The 27,288-nt window shown below is 47.5% G+C and overlaps 1 protein-coding gene across 11 annotated transcripts in view; it reads right to left on the minus strand.

The window, feature by feature from the left end:
• Nucleotides 1–866: 866 nt before the first annotated feature.
• Nucleotides 867–27,288, minus strand: part of SRPK2 (SRSF protein kinase 2) — a 229,168-nt gene continuing 202,746 nt past the window's right edge. For 4 of the 11 annotated variants that reach the window (XM_057549512.1, XM_057549514.1, XM_057549518.1 and 1 more), the window contains 8 exons: nucleotides 26,215–26,461; nucleotides 25,125–25,607; nucleotides 18,118–18,218; nucleotides 17,896–18,003; nucleotides 12,996–13,065; nucleotides 12,265–12,357; nucleotides 11,816–11,908; nucleotides 867–1,596 (listed from right to left, as the gene is read on the minus strand). In XM_057549512.1, the coding sequence (XP_057405495.1) occupies nucleotides 1,412–1,596; nucleotides 11,816–11,908; nucleotides 12,265–12,357; nucleotides 12,996–13,065; nucleotides 17,896–18,003; nucleotides 18,118–18,218; nucleotides 25,125–25,607; nucleotides 26,215–26,461 (1,380 nt within the window). In that variant the 3' untranslated portion in view covers nucleotides 867–1,411. Of the gene's footprint in view, nucleotides 1,597–1,690; nucleotides 1,758–11,815; nucleotides 11,909–12,264; nucleotides 12,358–12,995; nucleotides 13,066–17,895; nucleotides 18,004–18,117; nucleotides 18,219–25,124; nucleotides 25,608–26,214; nucleotides 26,462–27,288 lie in introns of all 11 variants that reach the window. The other 7 variants (XM_057549516.1, XM_057549519.1, XM_057549523.1 and 4 more) reach the window with 5 other exon arrangements.

Here is a 27,288-nt window from a genome sequence, read left to right on the forward strand (position 1 = left end):
TTTTAAGACAACTGCAAGCACCTCAAACAATGGATTATTGTTACAACACTTGTTATCTTTTCACAATCTAGTTATTGCAAAGGCATATGGATAAATGTTAATGGACAAAGTCAAGAAAAACGAGGCACCTTGAGGAATGTAAAACAAACAAAAAAATTCGATCCACTGATTTCTAAAAGAGGCTAAATGTACCGCTATATATTACAGTCTAAAATTGTATTGCCTACTATGGTTTGTGTTCTGGATTCTACGGTTTTAAGGAAATGCATAAACAAAATTGTGTGCAACCTGCAAAGGGAAAAAATCATTTTCTCAACTTCAACGCATGGAGAGACAATGGAAAAGCTTGTAAAATGTGTTGTAGCCACACACGAAACTGTCTCTGGAATGAATGCAATCCCTGTTACCTCTGAGATGTTAGTATTCTGCATATATCATACCTTGGTTCTAGACAAACACGAGCAAGCTCTTCCAAAAAAATACACGTATATTTTTTCATCCCACACACTGAACGTGTTTCTCTTGTCCGATTCAATCTATGTGGAGTTTAACGTGCAGGGCTTGGGGGAGGCAGCACCACATGGCGCCAGGCTACCACATTTTTAAAGGGAAATTGCTCTTTTTCCTTAAAAGTACCTTTAATTTAAAATATGCAAAAATGGGAGTGCTAAACTATAATACATGTTTTAGAATGAGAAGCATGTCTTTTCTTTGCATAAAGTGCCATACAGGGAATGATATAACCCAGAGCCAGTTGTTTAAAATCCAAAGCAAAAGGACAGTCATGGAATGAAAGTGTGCACAGCTGCTCGGAGTAGTGAACGCCCATTACATGCAACTTCGGCTACAAAGCACTCAAGACTGGGTAGCTTTTCTGAAATTTGAGTCCCCATCCCATATTTAATGGAAATTAACATTTACAGGGTGCATTTACATACACTATAATACAGGAATGATGTCCCTTTGCCAGAAGATCAAATTGTACATTTCCTTGCTATTTCTTGGTTCCAACTTGATAATTTCTTAAGATTGTAAATTATATAGTACTCAGCTAAAATATTTCTTCATAAATAGTTACAAAACCTGCCAAAACACAAGGAGGAAAGTATTTTTCGTTCAAAAAAACTGACATCTGAATGTCACACAACACAAGAAACAATGCTTAGAGACATGTTATTGTTTCCAGAAGTAAAGTGGGTCAGTAACTACTAAGCTGAAGACAAAAGACTGCCCTTCCCCAGGATCACAGTGCACAAAAAGCAAAATGTCAAACGACAGTACCTCAAAGCAAAATAAAAGGTCTGAGGATGAAGCCAGCTCACTTGTAATCCTGTTAAGAACGAGAGTCCCCCTTTAGGGCCAATGCACTGGACAACATGTGCCAGCTCAGAACGCGTGTGTGCAGAATCTGCTAAGAATTCAACCAAGGATGCCGAAGGCATTCGCCAGCTGAGGCTCGTTTTTCTGGAACCATTTCTAACATCGGGATCAGGAAATCTGTGAACTGTGCAGCATCTTCATGGGGCCAGCCATACTTTTCCACAAGTACATCAAAGAGGCTCCAGGGCTTCAGCTTGGTGATGTGTCGCAGCTCTCCTACAGGGAAAAACAGGCATGTCAAGAAAGCTCCCAGCTGCGCATTTCCCATTGTTGGTCCAGCCGTGTTCTTTACAATGAAGCAGACACCTACCTGCTCAACACCGCATGACAACAGAGGCCAGCTTTCCCACAGACGAAAATGTCACATTTCAAGTAAGCTTGGTGAATACAAACAAGGGTTCATTTAAAAAGGAAGAATTCATTTGTATCAGTTCCAAGTTTCTTTAAATAAGCAGAGCATGCTGAGGACGCCCAGAATATTTTCATTTGCAAAGACTGACCGAGGCACTCTCCCCAACTTGGGATTCTTCGCAATTTGCAAATTTGCTTAGAAAAAGCTTTAAGATACATGCTATTTAAACTCCTTGGACCATTTTTTCTGCAGGTTACCATGCAAAGAAAGGGGAATCTTTTCCTCTGGAAGAGCGCTATTCAAGAGAACTTGACAGTAGTGATAGTAGAGGTGTACTTCATAGGTACTGTCCAATACGGTCGCTGCCAGCTCAATGTGGCTACTGAGCACTCAGAACGGGGTGAGTGCAACTAAGGAACAGAAGTGTAATTTTAAGTTAAGTTTAAATAGCCACAAATAGCTAGTGGCGACTGTACTGGACAGCACAGCCCTAGAGCCAGCCCGAATCAAATACCATTCATCTCCACACATTTGCTGTAAAATCTAAGCTATCAGGACATCAATTTATAAAGCCTGAAGTTATACTTTTCAAAATGTGCTAACTGCAGTATGAAAAGTGTGGGTTATGAGCAGCCCTGACAGAGTGACTGACAAGCTCGTAAATGGTCCACGAACTATAACAGCCTTGTTCGCAATAGGAAAAAAAAGTTATTTTTAAAGTCAAACTGCCAAGAGGACAGGAGGACTGTCACGAAGAATGACTCGTCTCCTCTGTCTGTTCACAGGAACCGCGCACCGAGAGGCCTGCTCCGTTTGCCCCGCGGCTCCCCTCGTCCTGGGGCCCAAGCCGCCGACAACGGGCGCCCTCACACAGAGGCCAGTTCCCCTCTCCGCTGGCACCTGCTGTAACCTAACCGACGAGGGGTCTGTACACGCGACGCACTGACAGGGGGTCAGTCCTGTGCTCACACAGGTCTCCTCAGGAGGCCTGGTCCGCTCTACCCAGTTATTCAACTCAGTGTACACACACACCCCTCCTGTTTCTTTAATCATAAAGAAGATAAAAAAGGATACCACAGAAAATTACAAAAACAAAGGAAAAACGACTGGTAATCCACCCACGATGACCTTTCCTTTGGGCCTACACTCTTTCAGCTTGCGTTCTTATGAACTGGTCTGTCTATAGAGTAGTCATCACGACGCGCACACAGTTCTGAATACAGAAATCACTAGAAGATATTTCTCGTGAAAGGGACTGGGTGTGAAGTCCATTCCTGGCTCCCAGGTAAAGACAGGGGACAGAGTTAAGCGTGGAGGCTGCAGTTCAGGTCTACTGTCCCGAGGCAGGTGGACCTGCCATCTTAGAGGAGAAAGTGTTCCCTCTCCCAGCAGGAAACACAGTCCCCGTGAGAACAAGTGGGAGCAACCACTGAACGTTCGCCCATTTAACCCAGAAATTCCCGCCGTAGGGATCCCGCCTAAGGAGATAAACCCTGGCACCCACCCACCCCGCCATGCCCCCACACTATGCTCACTGCAAAATTATATACACTCACAAAATTACAAGTGCTCAGTAATCAGAGAACGGTGGTCAAAAACACAGCCAGCCACAGTACACCCTCCTGACGAGTAGTTAACAGTATGCAGTAACGTGTGGGAAAGTGTATGGTAACGTGTTTAGTAGTAACGTTAGTCAAAACTGTGTTCTACATACGACCCCAAGAGCCCATAAAGATGGAAAGCAGGTGCTCTGAGACACCGGCTTTGTTTTACAGTTGTTTCTTTCTCGTTCTGCATTGTCTCTAATGAAGCTCTATTGATTTTATAGTGACTGCTCGTCTCACCAGGGCGAGGTTAGAGCAAACTAAGAAAGCACACACACAGCACGGCGAAACCAGCTCCGTGGGTGGAGACCTGGAATAAACGTGCGCCAGGTCTGCACATGGGAGCAACTGCTGAGCTCGGTCCACTCAGGCCCGCTCGGAACATGGGGATCTGCTCCTGAGGACGCAGTTCTCAGACAGACTAAACTCCATACACAGGCAACAGAGTACAATCTTCCATGAAAAGAGAGGTGCTTTACCATGACAGGTGCCTTAAAATCTACGTAATAACAGTGATGAAAACAATACAAAGGCTGGAAAGCTATACCAAACTAGCCCCTCCGATAAACTGATAAAAATGATTCCAGAGGAAATCCTAAAATATCTGACATACTTTTGACCAGGGAATCCCACACAAAAAACTGTATGTGAAAAGATACTGTCTGTAATAGGAAAATATGCAGTATGCAAAACAGTCCTAAATATCAAGATACTGAATACATAATAATACTGCAATATAACAGAATAGTGCGTTGCCTTTCAAAAGAACAAATATGTGGATCATTGAGATAGGTGGTAAAACTCTATAATGCCAAGAAAGACGAAATAAACTTGCCTCGGCCCTATGATCCTATGCACAACTTCTTATGTTCAATTCCATGATAAGAAGAAACGTTGTCTTATAAAACAGTTGATAAAGGTTACCTAAAAACAAACCCTAAGCCCCCAAACTTGCGTGTCTATTGCTAGAAACGCCAAGAACAGGTTCCTCTGATGAGTAAGGGCTTCAAGTCCATTCACCAACTCCAGACCGGCCCACAACACACCAGAAATGAGCCAACTCCACTCCCACCACGTATAAGACAAAAATAAAATAACCAGATAGTACAACATTTTAAAAATAATTTTTTACTATTGTCCTATTGTACAAGTAGCTTTTACCTTGACAATTTTTTCCCTTAGGAAAATATACCAAGATATGTTTTGTTGAAACAAATTGTGCCAGTAACGAACCACTTGATTGTGACAGTCTTTCCTTTTTAAACCGTTTCCAGCCTTTCTTTCCTAAAGAATACTGAGTAATACTTAACCTTCCCTCGGTGTCAGCTCTCACCCACACGCAGGCCACCCAGACACCAGCAAGGCCAGATGGGCAGCTGCCTCTCAGGCTTCCTGACCTACTCCGGGGGCAGAATCACCCTGACAGATCAGGGAAGGCTGACAGGGAGGGCCCCTCCCCCGGGGTAAAGGCTCTGGGAGGCCACTCGCCACGCCAGCCTCAGGTCCTCAGGGTGCTCTCTGAGGAAAAAAGTTAAGTACTTCCATTATACTCCTCTTGAATATTAAGTGATTTGTGAAGGGAAATGTATTATATTGACTATGAAATTACAGCATTCCAGAATTACACACACAAGCATATGAGGTTTTACACCACACACGGGGGACGAAAAAGGGAAATCCTGGTACTGTAACTCCTGGTAACTAGAAAAGAAACCATGATATGAAATAAATTAGGACAAATTTCAATAGCATACACATAGAAAGGAAACCTATCAATAAATACAGGTACAAAGCAAGACAAAAAAACACAAGAAATTTGAACAAATTCCTACAAAGTACATGTAGGTAAATATTTGAGGTGAAGATCTGTATTAAACCATACCTCCCACACATAAAATAGATCCTAGACCTAAGAGCTAGAACCATAAATTTTTGGAAGAAAACTGAAGAATAAATTTTCATGACCTTGAAGTAGGCAATGGTTTCTTAGATGTGATATCAAAAGCACAAGTAACAAGAAACAGAAAATTGGACTTCATCAAAATTAAAAACCTTTGTAATTCAAGTATCACAACATGTGCATTCAAGAGAAATGAAAACATTATGTCCACACAAAAACTTGTACATTGATGTTCACAGCAGCGTTATTCAGAATAGCCAAAAAGTGGAAACAACCCAAATGTCCATCAACCGATGGAGAAACCTGATGTGGTCTATCCATACATAAAAAGAATGGAGTATTGATTCATGCTACCACATGGACAAACTTGGAAAGCACTAGAGTAAATGAAACAGGCCATCACAAAAATCGACATACTGCATGATTCCATTTATATGAACAATCCGGAACAGGCAAATTCATAGAGACAGAAAGTAGATCAGGGTTGCCAGGGGCTGAGGGTAGGGGGATGGAGAGTGAGTGCTAATGGGCCCAGGGTTTCTTTGTGAGATAACGAAAATGTTCTAAAATCAGAGACTGGTAACGGTTGCATAGCGGTGTGAATATACTAACAACTACCGAGTGGCACGCTTTGGAAGGGTAAGTTGTGTGCTGTGTAGGTTACACTTCAGTAAAACTGTTACTGAAAAACTGGCACAAAGCATACAACAAAATAACTTTAAAAGAATTCCAACGCTGTGTTAAAGGATGCAGTAAAAACAAACATCTCACACTACTGACGAGCTCATACTAAATGATAGGAATAAATGGGATGAACTATAATAGAATTTACCTGAACCTGTTACAACAATTTTTTTTTTGCACCACACGCTCAAATTTAAATGAGTAAAACAGTAACTCAAAGCTACTCTCGGCTGTGGCTCATGGTCTGTTATTCCCCACATACCTTTGCTGTGTGTTGTGTCACTACAGCCAGCCTCCAGGCTGCAGCACTGTCACTACCACACAGTATCTCCACCACAGCTCTCGCTGGGAGGCCCCTCACACAGCCTCCAAGCAGGGACCCAGGGCAGAGTGAGCCTGCCATCAGCGATGGCAGGATGATGAGCGTTACCAGGACTGCCCGAGCACCGAGGGCCAGCCGCCGCCCCGCTTCCAGCCCACAAGGACTTCCATCTGAAACAAAGACTGGGGGCTCCCCCGGCGGTGCAGTGGTTGAGAATCCGCCTGCCAATGCAGGGGACACGGGTTCGAGCCCTGGTCCAGGAAGATCCCACATGCCGCGGAGCAGCTAAGCCCGTGCGCCACAACTACTGAGGCCCACGCACCTAGAGCCCGTGCTCCGCAACAAGAGAAGCCACCGCAATGAGAAGCCCGCGCACCGCAACGAAGACCCAACACAGCCAAAAATAATAATAATAATAAATTATAAGAAAATAAAAAATAAATAAAACAAAGACTGGACTCAGGTGAAGGCTTTCAGATGTACTAAGTCGGCAGGGAGCCACCTTCACCAGGCACCACCCGCCAACCTGGGCTCCGGGCAGCAGGCAGGGAAGGAAGCAGACGGGGCCCCTGCTCGCACGGAGCTCAGCTTCTGAGAGAGAGTTTATCACAGAGAGGGAAAACCAGAACTCTTGTAACACAGAATTAGTGCTTCAGATAAAATTAGAGTTAAAGCAGTTTATGTTTTAAAAGTTTTGAGACTCACTAGTATGAAGAAACTTTTCTAGTTATTTCCAGAATCCAGCTCCCGCTGAGACCGGCCCAGTTCACACCTCCCCGCAGGCCCATCTCGGCGTCCAGCTCCTACAGGACAGAGTGAGGCCTCGCTGAGCCCTGCGTCCTTCCTCCCCAGCGTCTCCAGGCCAGACGCGCCTCAAGTTCACAAACCGCTCTAAGCCCACGTGTGCAATCTGCCTGTCTTCACTGCCTACGCCATGTGGAAATGCTATGACCGAGAAGGTTTTAAACTTGAAGCCACGAAAATCAAGTCGGGCAGTGGCCATCCTATCCTGTATGGGCCAAACGCCACAGAGGGGCTTTTCTCTTCACAGAAATAAGAGAATCTGTTGATTTTTAGGTAATTCTGGAGCTAAGTTAAAATCATTCTAACAAGTTTCATCTCAACATTAAAAATTAAGAATAGTGCCTCTTTTAAAACCCAGCTCCTGGGATTTCCCTGGCGGTCCAGCAGCTGGGACTCCACACTCTCACTGTTGAGGGCACAGGTTTGACCCCTGGTCAGGGAACTAAGATCCCACAAGCAGCGCGGCGTGGCCAAAACAAAACAAAACAAAACAAAACTAAAAGCCCAGCTCCTGAGTTTCACCCTCCTTTCTCACCCCCTCCTACACTTTTCCTCATCTTCTACTGGACACCACTTATCCTGTTGCCGTCCCTGCAAATGTACTCCTTTGGCTACACAGAAGTTTCTTGCATGCTCTGAAATTCTGCACTGCATTCAAGAGGTCTTTGGTCTGACACATACTATCACTCACCTATATTACAATACACTCAACGCCCTCATCTAGGATCAAGTAGTTTTTCCTTTTTAAAGTTAACTGTCTCCTCTCATACTTCCATTCTCAATACAGCAACTTCTACTAAAATGATGGCCACTGATGGCTCAACAGAATATCTGCTTGGTGGCACAGTAAGGTGTGCTCCTGGCTGTACTGTTTTTCTCGCCATCACCTGAGGGCTGGGACACTTTCCCGGGTTTGTGCCTTACTCCATTCAGGCTGCTATCACAAAATATGACTGACTAGGGAGCTTACAAACAACAAATTTACTTGTCACAGTCCTGGAGGCAGGGCGCCAACATGGGCGGGTGAGGGCCCTCTTCCAGCTCAGAGATTTCCTGTGTCCTCAGGTGGCGGAGGGGCTAGCGAGCTCTCTGTGTCTCTCCGTAAGGCACTACGTCATCCATGCCTTTACACGCCATCCATGCCTTTACATGCCTTCCAATAGCCCCGCTCCTAACACTGTCACCTTTAGGGGGTCAGGAACGGGTTTGGAGGGACCCACTCAGACCACAGCAGAACAGCCTAGGGACAAAATCCACAGAGGTGCTTACTTCTGTTGGGCCACAACTTGACACCCTGACCAAGATGGCTTTCCTTAAAGATCTTTGGTGGCTAATGCCCACACCCAAAGGAATGACCAGCAGATTAAACCCTAACAGGGTGAGGACAGTAATTATACTCCCAGCCACAAAAATCCAGCTCAATTTTAATAAAATGCCTGGCCAAGAAATAATTTAAACTAGGAGCAGTCATTTTACCCTGAATTGTAAGCAAGAAGACGCCACTTAGCTGCGTTTGATGTTTAGCTTTAATGCACAGACCCCGCTCTTCTGCCCTGGCCTCGGGGTGGGGATGAAACCTGCTTTCCACCCAGGAGAACGAGAGCAGGAAGACCTGCTGCTCAGCCCTCTCGAGTCCCACTGCTTGCCAACGTGATGGAAGCAAATTAAGAGCAGTTTTCAATTTCGCCTTTCTCTATCAGTTCTGGCACAAAGGTATTTTAGAAAAAATTTTAAATGGATACATTTAAGAGCCCATTATTTCCAAAACGTATATTCACTCCCCTTACTGGGGCAGGCAATGCCAAAACACATTTTTTTTTTTTTCAAAACACATTTTTAATGCAACCAATCACTCCCCTCATCCCAAGGGGCATGCTGAAATCGACTTCAGGACAGGCCCTCATTCGTACTATTCCCGGGACTTCTGTGAAAACCCTAAATCCCTTTTGAGTTCCACAGTTACCATAAACAAACAATCATCAGGAAAGAACTTAAGTCCCAATTCCCAGTCATTTTAGGGGATTTCTTGCCTAATCATCCAAAGGAAGGAAAAAAGGACTCTAGTCACCACAGTAACACAAGTCCATGTGTTGTCGGCCTATCTCTACCACGGATGCCAGATGCACTTCAATTCCACAGGCCACCTTCAAACAAGCTCCTCAAAACAGAGCCCACGGACACAACTCCTACAGCACACATACGTAACAGTGTGATGATGGAACAGCAAGGTTCCGCGCAAGCACTGTATACTCCCATCTGGGCGCAGGCAGTGGTCCACTTGTCCGAGGAGTAGGGCGCTTATGGAAAGGCCAGTGTGAAAGCCGCCCTCCAGCATGAGGGACCCAGGACAGAGAGCTGTGGGCTGGAACCAACCACCCGCCGACATCAGTCCCCCAGGCATCGCTCATCAAGTCGGCTGAAGGAGCCCCACGGGTGGGATGAGGAGAGGGCTCCAAGCCCGCTGCTGGCTCTGGGCTGGGACTCAGCAGGCGTTGCCCCCAGTCCCTGCAGCCCAGATCAGGGGCAAAGCCTAACAGGAGCAAGAGTCTCAGAGCAGCCATCTCCACGAGCAAACCCGACCACAGGCTGCTGGCAGGGGTACCTTCAAATCATTTGCCTGACTTCATGTTCTCACCACTCAGGGGCCCCCCCTTTTGTTCCTCTTTCAACTTCTTCCCCACTGTGCACAGCACTGGTTCCTCACCCACAGACCACGGACAGAGACGGCAGAGTCAGCCACCCTAAACAGCCCCCGCGCTACAGAGGAAAGGGCAGCAGCGGCACAAGTAAAGCAACAGTCCTCGTGTGCCTCTGCCGGCTGCTGGCCCTCTCCCCGCCTGATGCCTGAGGTGGGGAAGGAGGCTCCCGCAGCCCACTCTGCTCGAGGATCAGGGGCTGTGGGCCACAGCCCTCCCGGGCCCTCTCCCTCCCACTCCGGGGCACCCGCAGGCCGATACTGCTACTTGCCTGACAGATCAGGCTGCTAGCTCCTGGCTGCCCTCCCCACCTGACAATGGTGAAAGCTACAGCTGGGGGCAGGTCATCTACCAGCCAAGTCCTCCTGAGGCCCAGGCCATCTCCCATAGGCTCTGAAAACATTCTGAAATGTGGAAGAAGGAGTCTGCTTTGATTAAAATAAACACGACTCCCCCAAGCCACGCCATCCCAGGCCAAAATAATCCAGAGCTTTCCCTTGCTTCAACTATGTTCAAATAACATTTTCTGGAAATTTCCTAGGAAACAGCCTACCCTCTCAGTCATACTGCTGTCCAGTTCACAATGCGCACAGCATTATCCTGTTTATAACTCTGCTTCAGCAATAACGGAAACAGTTCCTAATGCGCCGCGTGGTGCAGACATCCTCTCACGCCTCCTTGTATCAAGGATGCACTCACTGGAAGTCACCCCCGCTGACAGCCTCGGGGACGACGTGACACGCCGTGCCCAGCCCCCCAGCATGCTCCAGCCCCAGCTGTGCCACTGAACACACTGCCCTGAGCACGACTTGAGACTGCGTGAGAGTCTGGGTGTGGCAGGGGACCCCTGTACCTGCTTAAGTGACCCAGACTCGAAGACCAGAGTCTCAGAACGAAAATTAATACGTGTCCGAAGAACATTTTTCCTCGACAATTTTTTTTCCTCTGATGAGCTTTAAAAAGGAAATAAGATATTGCATCCAGTTACATATTTCACAGGTTACCCACGGGTATTCCCAAAAAACCTAAGAGTTGTGGTCAATGCACTCAGAGTACGTGAGCAGGAAACCACTGTCTTGGCATGGTTCGCTCTCAGGCCTCATGCATTCACGGGGAGATGGAATTTAAGGGGTAAGACAGGACTGGTTAGCTGAACATCACCAAAGTATATCATAAAAGGTTATTACTCTACAAGAATTCCTTATCTCACAGGAAAGTAAAAAGTCAAATTGGTTTTCCAAATTTGGCTAAAGCAGGGGAGATAGAGTATCTAGTACTTGCAGAAATTTCTAGAAACTCCATGTCCCGCTCACATCAACTTTAAACAGTTCTTTTTTAACGGGAATTGCACCCCCCCCCTCCAAATCAAAGCTGGAAAAACATGAGTTAAGAGGACTATCTATGCTCACATCAAAGACTATGGGGAAGGGCTCTGTAAAAATAAATTCCCCAGGGCTTTTTAAAAAAAATTGATCACTAACTAGGGACTACATAGGGCAAAGAGAGTTGTTCGAGGTCATGCCAAGGAAGATCAACGAGAACTGTAATATTAAAATAAATCACCTACAGTACAGTGTGAGGTAATGCACTGGGAGAAGAGCATCTGATTTATAAGAATGTGAGGCACACAGGACTTCACAGGCCCACACCCCTACAGAAACAGCTCAGACACATGAGACAGGACGCAGATGGACAGTCATTAAGTCCAGTCTCTAGGCCACCTCTGCTCCACTGCAAAAACACTCTGGTTCCAGGAACAATGTGGAAAATGGAAAGGTAAGCCTAGCTGCTTTCTAAAAATCATTTAAACTCTTTTACAAATACTTGAATACATGGATTGGTGCTTAGAGTAAAGGAGAGGTGTGGAGGAGGTCAAAGGATTTTCGGAAGATTGTTCTCTTACAAAATCCTTATTCCACAGATATCAGATGATTCTTTATTTCTTGAGGGCCTTCTTCAGCAGACTCCCCCAGCGGTAAGTCCAGATCTTTCTCCACTGCCCAAACGCGAACGCACAATTTCTCCTTTGGGAGAGGATTACGCTGAAAATTAGTGTTGCATAAATACCGTTACCTTTTCTGGTGAAAAACTCCTTGGAATATTTCCCCAACATAGCGTATTTTCGAGGGACTTTCCCCAGCAGTTCAATGATCAATGCTATGTGATCTGCATTGGGAAACATTGCCAGCAAAACAGAAACACACGACAATTTAATCAGTACACTGCATGCAGACATTGCCATCGCCCGCGCAGACAGAAACAGAGCGCAGCGTCAACAAGCAGAGCACAGGCTCTGCCCGAGTGGCCAGATTCAAGGCACCGCGGAGGAGCTGATGCACAGGGCGGCCGCAGGACGGGGCCAAGCAGGGGCTCCTTCTCGACTCTGAAGTCAGCACAGGAATTCTGCTGGGCTGCTTTTGGAATTTAGGAGAAAGGCCTTTGTCACCATTAATGCTACAATCAGCAGCTGCTATTCCATTTCTGTCTGCATCATGGCGCTTTTCAAAAAGAAGAGGTACTACCTCTGCGATTGAAGAATTCCCGAGAATATTTTCCAGATAGAGCAAAGTGCCTTGGGATACTGCCTAGCAGCTCTATGATGTGGGCTATGTGGTCTATGGAGGAGAGAAAAAAAAGGATACGGGAATGGGAGGGGCAGAGGGAAGAAGGATGGGATAAAAGAAGAGGGGGAAAAATTGAAATTAGTAAAAAATCAGAAATAGATTCAAATCAACAATGTCTGCAGCACACCCATGCAGAGGCTTCTGGGACTGGCAGGCCTCAGGCCCCGTCTGGAGCATTAACAGTGACTGACGCCAGCTCACCCCAGGCCACCCCAGCATCGCAAGCAAATAAGCATGGAGACGGTCAGGTCTGCAGATGGGAATTCAAGCCAGAGTTCCCTGGGTTTAAATTCAGCCCCCAACAGGACAGAGAAGTGGGCAGCAGATCAGTGGACAAAAGGTCCACGGAGAGGCTCCGGGTTCGTCCGGCCTGTGCTCTCCCGGCCAGCTGGGCTCAGGCCTGCGGGGGCGGGCTGACGCCCGAGGGCTCTCCAAAGCGTCGCCGGTGCCAGGAGGCTCTGCCCAGTCACTGCAGCTGAGGGGGCTTCAAGCTCAAAGGGAAAGCATCTGAATTTGGTGCTTGAAAACCAAAACACAGCTCTATTTCGGTGCAAAAAGACAATATTCTCCAGAAGTTCAGGACTCTCAGGAGACCCGGACTGAGGTATTCAGCAGGCAGCAATACTCACCTTCGTCTCTGGAATAGTCTTCCCCAGAATGCGGTTCAAACAAATAATCTCCCGTTGCCAGCTCAAATGCCTAGGATACAACAGATGACATGCTAAGCGCTTCACAGAGACGGGCCCCAAGCCAGCAACTTTTTCTGGTACAAGAGACCTACATTTTATGAGGATCTGAATCAAACCAAAGAGTCTCCTGAAAGGGCTCAACACCAGGCTTTCTCTTCTTCCCAAAAGTTCAAAGAAGCTTCAGAAATATTCTTGTACCTCTGCTGCACTTTGCAGGAAGCAGCCGGGTGCAGGCGTGGCCAGAGCACTGCACTCTAATCTGAACAGCAGAACGAGGGCTCAGTCCAAGGTCCAGGTCTGTCTGACCCCAGAGCCCAGCTGCAACCCGCAGGCTAACCTGGCCCTGGACCACGGGTGCGGCTGCTCTCCTGAAGCAAAGACCTTCATGTCTTAGCAACCGGGGGCTCCTTTCAGCAACTCATCGTCGCTTCATTCACTTCTGACTCAACCAAAGGACATTCCAGAACCAAAGAAGTCCCTCTTGCTCTGTCCCCTGGGGCCAGGAGGAGGCAGACCCCCGTGCAGCCCGCCCGAGGGCGGCCAGGAGAGAGGCTTCCTGGTTACAGGGCTGTGCCCACCAGGGTGCTGGGGTCGGGAGGGAACGGGAGGGGCACTGCTTTCCCACTGCTGCCACTGAGCCCACTTCCTTTGTTCATAAAATCATCTCAGGACTATGAGCTTTAACTTGCTAACAAGACATAAAAATGACAACTGCTATCGCTCTGTTGATCAAATACCATGCTTTTTTAAAAACATGTTTTAAATGAGAATTTAAAAGAAGTTTTAAAAAGAACAAGCTAAATCCCGTTTTTGGTTTTTGCCATACTTACTTCTCTTGTGCGTTAGATCTCGCTGTTCTGGAGGCCCTCAGGGGCCGTCCCCGCTTCACCGATGCCTGTGGGTCAGTGGCCAGGGCACCGCCCGCTCCTCTCAAGGTACCGCCCTCCCCACGGGTGCCTCGATGAGCCCCACCGCACCAGCCCACCCTCTGCGCTTCTGTCGAGGATCACAGGGCGTGGGCGGGCACCGCAGGGGAAGTCTCGTCTGCCTGGGGCGGGGCCCCTCTCACAAACCCAGGTGGGCGCGCTTAGCCCAGGACCACATCTCTTCACCTTGTATTTTTCTTTTTTAAGAAAGGAGGGAAGTGGGATGCCAAGCCTGTTGCCAGCTACCCTGTGACGAGCACCAGTTCATAACTCGGGATCCCTGCCCTGAACCAGACCTGGGTCTGATGTGCCCAGTCTCAGCATAGAGTACGTCAGGCAGTCATCTAGGTGCTGCGGGGCCTCCCCGCTCCACCCATCAAGCAATAAAGATACTAGGGCCAATCCCACATCAGGGTAAAACACCTCACATTTGGCCACAGGTCCATGGGGAACAAGTGGATGACACATGGAATGGCCAGAAGCATCTTTCTCATCTGGGACACAAGCCAAGAGAAAAGGGTGAAACCCTAATGGAGAGAGAAGACCCAGAAGTCGCGTGACGTAGCCAAAGGGGAGCGCCAGCTGCTCTTCACCGTCCTTGGGGCCTCCCTCACTCTTCTAATTAATGTTCAAAAACATTTCAGTCTGGTTGTATTTCTGACAGCCTAGCAGTAAGATATGTCCACTGAGAGTTCTGTGAAAGATGGCCATGTTGATTAACACCCACGTATTTCCAAGGAAACACAAGTTGAAATGGTTTAGAAGAAAAAAGGAAGAGGCAAGATGAAGGCTCTCCCGTCATGTTGTCGGGTCCTGATTCTCTGAAGCACGATGAGATGTTTCTTAACAACTAGGACACAGACGGCAGGGTAAACACACATCACAATGAAAACATCAGCCTCTGTACTTTACAGCTTGCATTTATGCTGGCAACTATGAAGCCATGAAAAATTATTGCCTTCAACTCAATAAGTTACTCTCAATATAACCTCTATTATTATTGTTTATTTTTAATACTTGGGAACTATGTACTCTGTACTCGGCCCAACCGCCTCAGAGAGCTTTCCCTTGGACCAGCCTCTGTCCTCAGGCTCTGGGGAGACCAGATACCCCCCTTCCTGAAATGCCATCATCCCACGTCAAGTACCCCATTCTGAATAAATAAGGTCACGTATGCCTTCTGTGATGTGACCACTGCCGAGAAGTTTGGTGAAATGGGTCAGACTGGCTTTTCTTGTCTCTACAGTGCTGACTGAGGCTCACCATGGAACCCACGGGAAGACGCCTATTCAGGGACTCTGAAACACAAGTGCAGAGCGACCAATGCCGGGGTCCACACGTAATTTTTAGATCATGCACACTTACATCTGGAGGGCTCCAAAGCTCAAGAAAAGAAAAAGAGATTCCACACCTGACACAGCCCAGCTGCTCTGCCTCATGGCGCTGCCCCTGCCCAGTGGTGAAAGCTCTCCCCCCTGCCAGCAGCACAGTCGCTTACCAGTGAACATGGCTACCAGCCACCACTCTCGGCTCCACTAGCGTCTCTGTAAGATTTGATGCCCTTTATAACAAAGAACCCTGGGCTTTACCACCGAGAACAATCTGGAGCTTCACGACAGCTTGGTATTATGAATTTAATGTACCGTTACCTACTTAAACCTCAACAGCAGGGTGGGGTGGGCAAAGACGCCTCACCTTCACCAGGTTCTCTACGAAGAACAAGAGGGGACCTCTCAGCCACGGCCTCCGGGGAGGGGGGAGTGGGGAATGAAGGCTTGCCCCCGCTCCCAGAAAATCACCCTTAAACTGATTAAAAAGAACTTCCTCAGCAGCCCTAGAAGTACTGAGGGACCTTACACTTCACTTCTTGGGAAGCGGGAGGCAAAGGAGATGGAGTGAGCGCTTCTCCGCGGGAGTCTGCTCTTGACGCTGACGCCACCGCCCACAGCAACTGCAGGGCTCAGCGGGGCAGGAGGCTGCGTGGAGGGGCGGACCCTCATCTCACAGAGGCCAGACAGAAAGCCAGGTATAAAACTGTACTGACAGCTCCACCATTATCCTACTACATCTGTGATCTTGTCCTATTTTTCTGGTTATATCACCAAAATTTAACACCCCGAATTAGAAGCACAGGATTTCAGAGCTGAAAGACTCTGCAGAGTGTAAACGAGGGCAGCCCCGATACAGCCCCTTCTGTGCTGCTGGGGAGGAGGAGGGCCTGACCTCACCACACCCTGAGGTTCAACACCCCTGCAGCTCCCACTGCTGACGGCGCCCCCTTCTGCTGACCTGGCCGCTGCCTCCCACTGCTTCCAGCCCCCAGCCCCCCTCCCCGCTGCCCCCCGACTCGCCCACAGGGAGCCTCACCCCTGCCCACACAGCAGGCCCTGCGTTCTAAGGAACCATGACACGTCCACCAATTCTCTCTCTCTCTCTCTTTTTTTTTAATTTAAAAAGAGTTATTAAAAAGAAAAAAGGCTAGAGTGGCAACCACCCCCCACCCCCTGGCCTCTGGCCCATGATCTCCGACCCCTGCCCTCCTCCCACTCTAATAACTTCCCTCATTCAGAAGTCAGCCCCCCTCACCCCCCCGGGCCGGCCCAGCCATCTGGTTTACCAATTCTTTTAACCCTCCTTTTCCATACCTAGCAAGGCAAGGGCTCAGTTTTTGATACTTAACTGAGAAACTTAAAATTGTTCTCTGGCATCACCCATCAGAGCAACATGGGAACAGAAAGGCACACTGTTCTAGATCTGTTGGGCCATACTGGCCGCAAACTTGAAAAACACAGAACATCCCCTTTTTTCATGTTGTTTTAGCACGACTTGCTAACAGTGCTATACTTTAGCATCAGAGGACACACCCAAAAGAAGTGCTACATTAATCCTTGAATAACAGACAATTACACTTACTCTGCATTGTTTTTTTAGTGAGAAGACAAGTACCAAGCTTTGCACACATGCCATGCCCTTTCATTTAAATATCAGAGGAGAATTTGGAGGAAAAAATGAGGAAAGCATGAAACCACGTGAAGCAAGAGACACATGCATCCCCTTTTCCAACAAAGGACTACAAAGCTCAGCCCACTAAGAGGAAGGTGACAAACTGACCAGGAAACAGGACCGAGAGAGAAACTGGAACTGGCTTATGGACGAGGGACCATTCGTGCTTATCGGTTCACAGGTAAGGAGTAGGTGAGAAGAGGCACTGGTGGGGCTGAGGAGAGTTTAGACACAACCAGACTTTTGATGCACACAAGTGGCAGTAAAAATGGCTACATCATACTGGAGAAACAAGAGGCATCCTGAGGCCCTGAGGAAAACCATCGCTGAGCTGCCTAAGGGAACAGACAGGTCAAACAGGGTACAGGTGGCTGCTGGTGCCTCAGACATGGCTGCACACAGCCTAGAGCAGTGAGCCACAACAGTCTCTAGAGTTTGCTTAACAGAAGGAGAGAGATTAAACACTGGTATATGGGGAAATCCTCTCTCTCCAGTAAGGAGATAAGGTCTGTCAGAACCCCTCAGACAACCTTCCCCTAAATCACAGCTGTCTCATCTTCCTCCACAGCCTGAGTGAGGGGGAAAACTGCGTACAACCTGCAAGCTTTCAGGAGCCAACAGGAACTCCTTGAAGTCACTATCACCACAGCGGAGGTCTGATTCTCGGGGCCGTGGGCTACAGAGGGCCTCGCGAGGTCGTCCCTCACAAGACCAAACCAAAACACACAGCAGGACACGCCAGAGAAGGTCTCTCAAGATACCCAAGGCAGCCACCTTCCCCTCACCCACCCCTCAGTGGACAACCTTCACGGTCAGAAAGCTTAGACCACAGGCCCTGGCGAGGCTGGCCCATCACGGGAACTAAAAGGATGAGCCTTTACCCAGAGGAAAATGGCAAAGGTCGTGCTTACCATACACGCCGTACTCCAAATGTCAGCAGGGGTACTGTAACCTGCTCCTATTAAAACCTCTATGGATCTATACTGACGCGTCTGGATGTCTTCTGTGAAGTGTTTATGCTGGAAGGGAACAGACTGCATTACCGTGGAGGAACACAGACATCAAACGAGAGAAAAAGCATCTTCTAATACATGATCACAACCGAAATGTTTTAGAAAGAAAACTCTACTTACCACCCAACAAGCGTTTCCCAGGTCAGCAATTTTAACTCTAATTTTATCTGCATTCCGTGGGTCCAAGGGATTCACCAACAGGTCGGCTGCCCGGGTTTTTGCTGGCATGAGCAAACAGCAGGACAGTTAGTGCCTGGGATAAGTGGTTTGCATGTGTGCACACAATGCTTGCTGGGCACAGTCTCCTTTTCTAGAAAAGTGGTGGGTGATCATTTAGGCCTGGAATCCTGTAAGTTGAACTCAACAGAATTTAAATTCTTGGTCTCCATCTCCGGAAAATACTTCACAAGAGAGCAAATTGCCCAGAGACCCCATGGACACTGCCTTGCCCTTTCTCCTTTCTCCTGATCCTTCACCGAGCAGGTCAGCCCTGCTTGGTTCCTGCATCCTTTAGCCGCTCCTCATTAGGCCACGCCAGTTCCCTAATGGACCCCGTCTAGCTCAGAAGTGCGTTATTACTTAATGTGAGGGTAGAGAGAACGCTCCCCAGGGGGTGCCCGCCCCTCCCTAAGCGGCCCACAGCCCTCACCTCCCCCTCTGCCTGGGCCGAGCACAGAGACCTCAAGAGCTAGATGACGGCCGATTAACAAATACAGATTAAAGGCAGGGACTAACCAATTCTGGTTTAGCTGTGGACAAGGAACACTCCAGAACAGAGGTCTCTTGAGACGGCCCGGGCCCTCTGAGGTCCCTCACGAACTTGTCAAATACTCAAGCCACTCTCAACCCCCAGGAACCCTGAGGAATTCTCAACAGTAGGCACGGGGCCAGGATTCTCAGGGCTGCGGGGCCAGAGAAGCTTTTCAGACAAGCACAGACCAGGCCTGCAGGAAGCACAGTTAACCAGGGGGCAGGGACAAAGAAGAATAATGTGGTGAGGCCCAGACAGAAAATGCTGAAATGACTCAGCATCTCCATCAAACCTCAAACTGACCGGCAAGCTGGGATTTCTGGTAAAGATGAGATGTAACCATGGCTTTTCATTCATTTCAGAAGTAATTCTGAAATGGTACTCACAGACAAAACAGAAAAGCCCACTCAGTGCAGAATATTAAACACCCTTTAGCTCACTCGAAGGTGGGCACTGCTGGAATGACTGTCCCTCCTCTGGGTAGACCCGTGCTGTGGAGCTCGGCACCCCAGGTGGGCGGCAAGGCCAGGCTGCATGCACCGTGAGCAGGACCCAGGACCTGGGGCGCCCACAGAGCTCCCCAGGAGGGGCCAGAAAATGCAAGAGAACTCTGGCAACGTTTTAACCCACAAGACCTGTTCCTCAGACTTACGGATCAACCCAAGCCAGCCAGGCGCACACGTTCCCTTCCTGCTATCTGCCCTGCACCACGCCCCTCTGTATGAGGACGGTGATCCACAGGGAGGCCTCACCAAAGGCCAGGTGTGAGCCAAGGAGAAGAAACACAGGGAATCAGGAATGGTGAGAAGGACGGCAGCACAAAGACCCACACAAAGAGGCAAGGTGTTCACGCGGAACAGGGAATGGGCTGAGAAACCGAGTTCTAGAAGAAACATAAAAATGCCGACCCAACAGACAGATGGCCAGCACTGGAAATGGCTTAGATGAATCCTTCATGTCATTTAATAAAGGAGACTCGGCAGGCAAGAAAATGGAATGTGAGGTTTGCAGAACTGGATTCAAATCTGTTTCTACGTCTATAAGTTACAAGACTCTGGCAAATGACTTAAACTCTGAGGCTCAGTTCTCAGTAAAGGAGGAAGAGGAAGGGACCACCCCTCCTCCACCAAAAAATAAAAATGAAAAAAAGATCAAACACAGGAGAGCTACGATAGCGCCTGGCTGGCCAGATCCAGGGGCTCCCCGCTGCCTGCCACCAGCCAGACCACCCTCTGAGGCCAGGGCTTCTAAATGGCCCATGAGGGACCAGCCAAAGCCCCCGCGGCACAGAAAGGATGGGAGGCCAAGCCATGGCTTCCAGCACCGCAAACCACTGAGATCAAAGGCCTGGCAGCAGAAGAGGATGAAGCGGCAGGTTCTGACTGAGTGAGCTGCCATCAAGGGTGCTTGAGTGGAAAGAGGGGATCTGAAACCGCCACCCTCTCCCAGTCGTTGTTCTAAAGACATCACACACGAATCACTTCAGCTAGAGGAAAAACACCTTAAAAACACAACATCACACATCTTCAGTACAGATCCTCCCCGACTTACGATGGGGTTATGTCCCAAAAAACCCATCTCAAGTTGAAAATATCGTAAGTTCAAAATGCATTCAATTACACATCACCTACCACATGTCATAGCTGAGCCTAGTACCTTCAACATCACTCAGGACACTTACGTTAGCCCACAGTTGGGCAAAAACAACTAACACAAAGCCTACTTCATAATAAACTGTGTTGAATATCTCATGTAATTTATTGCATCCTGTACTGAAGTGAAAGACAGAAGGGCTGTCTGGGCACAGAGTGGTTGTACGTGTGCCGGGTGTCCACTCGCGTGATCGCGTGGCTGCCTGCGGGCTGCCCGGCATCACAAGGTGGGGTCGTGCAGTGTATTGCTAGCCCGGGGAAAGATCGCAATTCAGAATGCGAAGCACAGCTTCTACAGAATGCATTTCGCTTTCGCACCATCGTAAAGTCGAACCACTGTTAATTCAGGGGCCACCTGCACAGTTTCTTTGTATTTAATACCCGTCGTTTATGAGCACTAGACAAAGTCTCTCTGGTGACCTGCTGCTATCCTCCTAATTCACATCTGTGCGTGATTACCCAGCGCACAATGCGTTCCAAAAGATGCTAGGGAATTTACCTCAAAATTTTAACTGTATTAAGAACGCAAAGGACGTAAAAGAGAATCAGCTTGCATTTCTTTTCCCAGTGTGCTAGTTTCCTGCTCTAGGTAATCTGTAAAAGGTTCCCTGAGTACAACACTCACAAAGGCCCGTTTAAACACAGGGACGGTCACACTTGCTGTGCAGTCATACGAGTTTTGCTTTGCCCAGAAATCAGATCCCCTCCCGTGATTCAGGCACTATTATGCAACTACCAGAGCTCTTCCCTGCTCTCTGCTTCTACCAAGGAGGGAATGAAAAGTGGGGAGAGAGAGGCGGGAAGATTTCACTTCAGGAAGGGCGGGAGTCCTCAAGTCATTCTGATAAGCTGGTCTCTGGGTGGCACTGTGCTCACTCCATCTGAGGTGATCCTAGGAACCAGTAAGATGGCAGCCAGTGGGGCCTCGGTGATGAAACCGCCATCACCACTCATCTGCAAGGCACTGTGCTAGGCCCACACTGACACTTTTATGTTTAAAACATCCTTACAAGGAAGGCATGAATACCCTCTTTATATGCAGGAGATTTAGTACCAGCCTAAAGAAAGAGCAGAACTAGGAGATGTAATGCCCAAACCTGACCTATTTGTTCACAAATAGGTATTGTGAGTATTTACTGAGTCCCCTCTATGTGCCAGACGTTGCCCTGGCACTGGGAAGAGCATCGACAAGACATACAAGGTTCCGCCACCACACCCCAAATTAGGAAACTCACGCACTCGTTGGGAATATGGGTGATAAATAAAATGAATGATTCACACACCATGTCAAGTAGCTCTATATACTAAGAAGAAAAACAGAGTGGAGAAAGGAGACGGCTACTGATGAGGGTGTCTGGCCACGGGTGGGGGTGGAGAGGGAGTCTTTTCTGAGAAAGTGGCCTTTGAGGAGAAGCCCGAACAAAGGGAGGCACAGAGGAGAGAAGCTCCGGGCAGAGAAGACAGCAAGTGCAAAGCGCCAAGAGGCAGAAACAAGCTTGCACCCTTGAGAAAGCTCAGAAAGAAGACAGTGTGGGAGGGGCAGAATGAGCAGGGGAAATAGAGGCGGGTGGGGAACGACATGAGAAAGAGCACGGCCGGGACAGACTGTACAGGGCTGTAAGCTTTAGGGAATGACGCCTCTGCGGGTTATGCTACACGGTCGGGGGGCGGGGGGAATGTGCTTTAAAAAGCTCTCTCGGGACTGTTCCTCAGGGAACAGACTAGGAGCAACAGTGGAGTGAGAAGAGTGGAGTCATGTTCCAGCAGCCTAGCCAAGCACTGCCACTGACACGGGTCACTACTAGGTGAGGGGGAGAGGATTCAACATACACCTTGCAGGTACCACCCTGCTCCCAGGCCTTTGTGCTTCAGATGTGCTGAGCCCAGATACGTGCTACGGCCCCAGCAGTAATAACCCAGGAGGAACCCTCCTCTTCTCAACCTTCAGTGGCTACAAAACTACTCCAGGGAGAAGAGTTCACATCCTTAGCCTGGCATGTAAGTTCTTTCTCAATCTTCTCACTGTGGCCCCAGCTTTTCTTCTACTATTTCCTAACGTATACATTCTGCTATAACGACAAGGATCTACACAAACTCAGGAAGGGATGTTTCTCTCGCCTCATGTTCTTGTAGTACCTGGTGGCCAACTTCCAGTCTCTAGACCATACGCCTTCCATGTAGGAAACAAAACACCTCCCCTGCGGGAGGCTGTTCACGGTTATCCAAAGACCAGGCTGCAAACCCAAGCCGAGTGCCTCCAAATAAATGACTGGATCAATGAAAAGGTCAGCTTGGTAAGAGACTAGGATCAGTGAAAAAAACAGACCTCCTATTTCTCCCTGATGCAATATTCACGCAACAGCCAGGGTGCTGGGGACAGAATGTGTGCTGGACAAAGTAAAATTCTGACTGTGAATGGGAAACGGTGGGAGAATGGGAAGAATAGAAGAATATAGTCAGGTATCACTGATTTGTTGGTTCATTACTCAATAAATGCTTATCTTAGCACTGAGTTAGATGCTGAGGATACAAAGATAGAAATACACAGCACTCTCAAAGCGTTTACCTCCTAGTGAAGAGGAAGACAGTGGAAACGAACAATGAACACACAGTGAAGAAAAGTCTGACCAGCAGGAAAAGAGGGGAACAAGAACTGGGACCTGCCAGGGAACACAGTGAGGACCCAACAAAAGAAAAGAGGTGTGCCCAAACAAACAGGAGGAAGCGCTCCAAGCAGGAGGGAAAGCGTCAGCAAAGGCACAGGAGCATGAGCAAGCACGCCATGTTCACACAGACACTTGTCATTATGTCTTAAAAATAAATGGGGAAGAGACTATGCTACACTTGAGATTACTAAACCTTTTCACTGTTTTCTCCATCAGTAAAAGATGTTTGAACACTCATTTCAATATATGCATGTTTATAAACTTTACATACTACTGTTCCTATATATCATGTACATTATAAAAAACATTTAAAAAATATCAATAGCAAAAATTACTTGGAGACATGGCCGACTCCAGCCTGGGGCAGGGAAAGTATGAACCTGGGCACATGGCTCTAGAAGAGCAAGGGGGCACCTGAGGAATAACGGAGTCTGTCAAAAGGACTTAAGAGACAACCTGAGGAGGCTCACACAGACCAAATGTGGGATAATCCTGGCATTCAAAAAAAAGCTGTAAACGATAACACACAATTCGATGTGTTTATTAAAGAGAAAAAAAAAATCCGTGAGTCCACAATATGAAGGAATGCATGAGAGACTGCAGGGAGGGTGGTGTCTCTAGAAAGAGCATGAAAGCCTCCCTCCTTTCCCATACACCACGCCCTACACATCCCTTCCATCTGGATGTTCCTGACTTACATCCTTTTTTGATAAACTGATTATCCAGCAAGTAAACTGTTTTCCTGAGTTCCGTGAGCTGCTCTAACAAATTATCCAACCCCAGGGCAGCATCACAGAAACCTCTGATTTACAGCTGATTGTTCAGAAGCACAGGTGACAACATGGACTTGTGATGGATGTGGGGGGAGTGCAGGGGGAGACCGACACAGTCTTGTGAGACTGAGCTCTTAACCCTGGGATCTGACACTATCTCCAAGTAGTGTCAGACTTTACTTCAATTGCAAGACACCGAGCTGGTGCCGGAGAACTGTTTAGGTGGGGAGACACCCCTACGCACACACTTGGTAACCAAAAGTGTCCGCAGTAATGTGGGAGCAGAATGAGAGTAAAGGAGACACAGAGGTGAGTTTTTCCTCAGATGAGGCTACATTCCTCGTGAAAGCATTTTATTTAGCACCTTGAAACCCTCTGGTCAGGGTAAAGGTAATAAACAGGAGCAGAATATGTCTGTTCAATTAAAAAATATATATATATATCTTTAGGATGACTAGTTGTGGCCAATGAGTAACAGAGAAGAAGGCTTTGCAGGTCTCTCAGCTACTGGAATCAAAGGGGCTGCAGAACATCTTGAGCTATTTGCAGGGCTGGCTCATCAACTGGCTCACCATGTGTTAACATTCTTGCCAGCAGAGGGAGCAGAGGAGGCTTCTGAGCTCTTCCACTGTGGGCCAGAACGGAAACCGACCGTGTGTGACACCCAGGGTTTGCCTACTCAAGTCCCCTAGCATGCCACAGGCAGAGATCTGTCATGTGGCATTCACCCTCAAAATCAGGGTTTGATATACATCATCATCACATTTAAACCCACACTGCTTCCTTTAAAATGTCAACAGAAGAGTCCTATAATCAGGAACAACTTTCAAAATAAAGTAAGACACTTCCCTCCTCACTACAAATAAAGAGCAGGCACATTTTTCCTTGAATAGAAACGAAACAAAACAAAGAACCAAAAACTAAATATAACACTGTCAGGTGGAAGTACAAATTGTGAATTAAACTACACATGCTAAAAAGCTACAGGGGTAAGATGCTAGGCTTGGAAGGTTTCTGCCAAGGTATGATCACTAGCTAAAGACAGGAAGAAGGAAAAGAACTCAGAAATGGGGTCTGATATGCAAAGAGAAAGAGAAAGCCTAGTGGCACAGAATATATTTTAAATTACATTAACTTACTCATGAGTACAAAAGTAATAAAATGAAAATGGTTAACGCATGCATACACGGCTTTACCATCTCCAGCCAATTCCCTTCACAGCATGTGTCAAGGGTATGACACTTGGGCCACTGAAAGCAGACACCTGATGGGAAGGGACACTTACTTTTTGGCAAATCCCCAGTGCTGGAGGCTGAAACTGTCCTGCTTCTGTCATGGGATGGACTGCTTTCCTCATGCTCGGTAAGCGGGGATCCCTCAGAAAGTGCAGAGCCACAGGCCACAGGTTCTAAGGGCCCAGAGAACAAGGATGTGGAAAACTCTGGAAACTGGGACTCAGGAATTTTATGTCGTCCATTTGGCAATTCACCATTGAATTGTTCGTAGGAGCTGCTATATGTGTAATCGCTCTCTGCATTCGGCTCATCGAGGTTATATTCCTCGGGGTTTGGGCAATCTTCCTCATCATCGTCTTCATCATCCAGCTGCTGTTCCAGTAAGAAGGGGCCATTCTCAATATGGCCATTGGTTTTGGGTGATTCTATCCAAGTAGGGTCTACGTTCGCGAGTTCCTGTTCAACATCGTCTTCATCTTTCTCAGTGTTTTCTTTCTCAGTGTCTTCTTTCTCCTCCTGGTCCTCAGCTTCACCTTAAAAAGTTGAAGGGTAAGAATTAGAACTTGTCACTCTCCTTAACAGAGTGCAGTAGGCACTTATCTCCTCCAACAAGAGACAAATTCAAATGTGCTAACTTCATGTGCTACAGAGCAAACCACCTCTTGACTCTCAGGGTAAAATCTTCAGGTACTCTAAATCTTATTTTTCATTTATTAAATAACTGGCCTACTCTTATTAGAAAAACTTAGCTCTTAGGGAAAATGGGCATAAATGGAGCTGTACTTCCATTTCTACCCTCTTCTCTATAATCTTCAGAAAAGGTCTGAGGGTACATTACTGTTAAGTAAAAGCTTAATTACAAAATGAAGGACAATCATTAGCATGATAAAGACATGGTGTTTCTCAGACGTTTGACATTAAAAAAAAAAACTATTTTGAAATATTAACATATTTCTGGCACACATTTTACAAAGCAAGTACCAGACAGCTCCCCACGCTCTCCAATAAGGCCTTGGAGAGAACCACCTTCCTGTCTGAAGCATCAGCGCAGCACCAAGTCACCCTGCATGGTGACCTGGCGGGTCCCTACTGTGGGAGCTCCTGGGCTCCTATGCAGCCCTGTCTCCGGATTCCACTGACCGTTGTTATTCGCAGTCTCACCCTCGGCTGCCTCCTCTAATCCTGCTGTTTTTAGTTTCACCTCTGGGTGGTATTCATCATCTTGCTCATTGGAAGGTACAGCTGATGTGACGTTTTCTTCTATTATTTTCCTTTCAGCTTCTCGCTCCAATTCTTCTATTTCCTGCAGGCGCTTTTCCAATAACTCAGCCTGCCTTTTCTGCTTCTTTTTCAGTTTTTTCTTTTTGTTTTTAGATATTTTTCCTATCTACAACATGTTAAGAAAATACCACAGGTCAGTTTGCTTCTTTTTAAAGCACTACGCAACAGCGTAAGTGCTGGCAGCATGGCAAATACCAACACAGGCTGTTTTTCTCAGGTCGCATTCAATGAAAATCACATGCCCAGACATGAGATCCACATCACGGTTAGGGTTACAGCAAAACCAGAAAAAAAGAAACCAGTGCTAATATCACGTAACGGGACCACCACCGGCCCTTGCCCTTAGAGGGATATAGCTTAAATCCAGCAAGTCTTTCCCCTTTAAACTCTAAGAAGAACTAAATATGCTGAGATACTCTTGACTTTAAACAAGAAGCACCTCTTGCAAGTTTTATTTGCTGCTGCCTGTCTATAAAGTAACAATGTCCCCTCTCCTTAACTGTCTTACTCAACTGCCTGCCAAATCAGGTGTATTTCATTCACTGTTGGTCAATAGCACTGTTTGTGTTTGGGTCTCACACACTGAGCTGTTATCAACAGCCAAGACTGCAGGAACTGTAAAAAATGAGCACATGAAGTAAAGGGAAAAAAGAAAAAGCCATGGTTTCAGTCTGCCTCCAATCATGGCGAGCTGACTTGGAAAGTACTGGCAACGAGAGCCTCCAGTCTTGCACAGAATCAATAATCAAAACAAGCTGCTCAAGCCACAGCAGAACTCAGCAGGCCAGGTGGAATAATTCTTACAGCTCCCTCTCCTAGTAGGACTTCCATTCCAAACTGCGGGCTGCTGGCAGCACTCTGAAGTTCTGCACATTTCCTTCCAAAAGCTTTTGGTTCATAAAGATCTTTTAAAACTTGTAGATGACCCATCAA

This window comes from Balaenoptera acutorostrata, chromosome 7 (genome assembly GCF_949987535.1).
Source record: "Balaenoptera acutorostrata chromosome 7, mBalAcu1.1, whole genome shotgun sequence".
Classification (NCBI taxonomy): Eukaryota; Metazoa; Chordata; class Mammalia; order Artiodactyla; family Balaenopteridae; genus Balaenoptera; species Balaenoptera acutorostrata.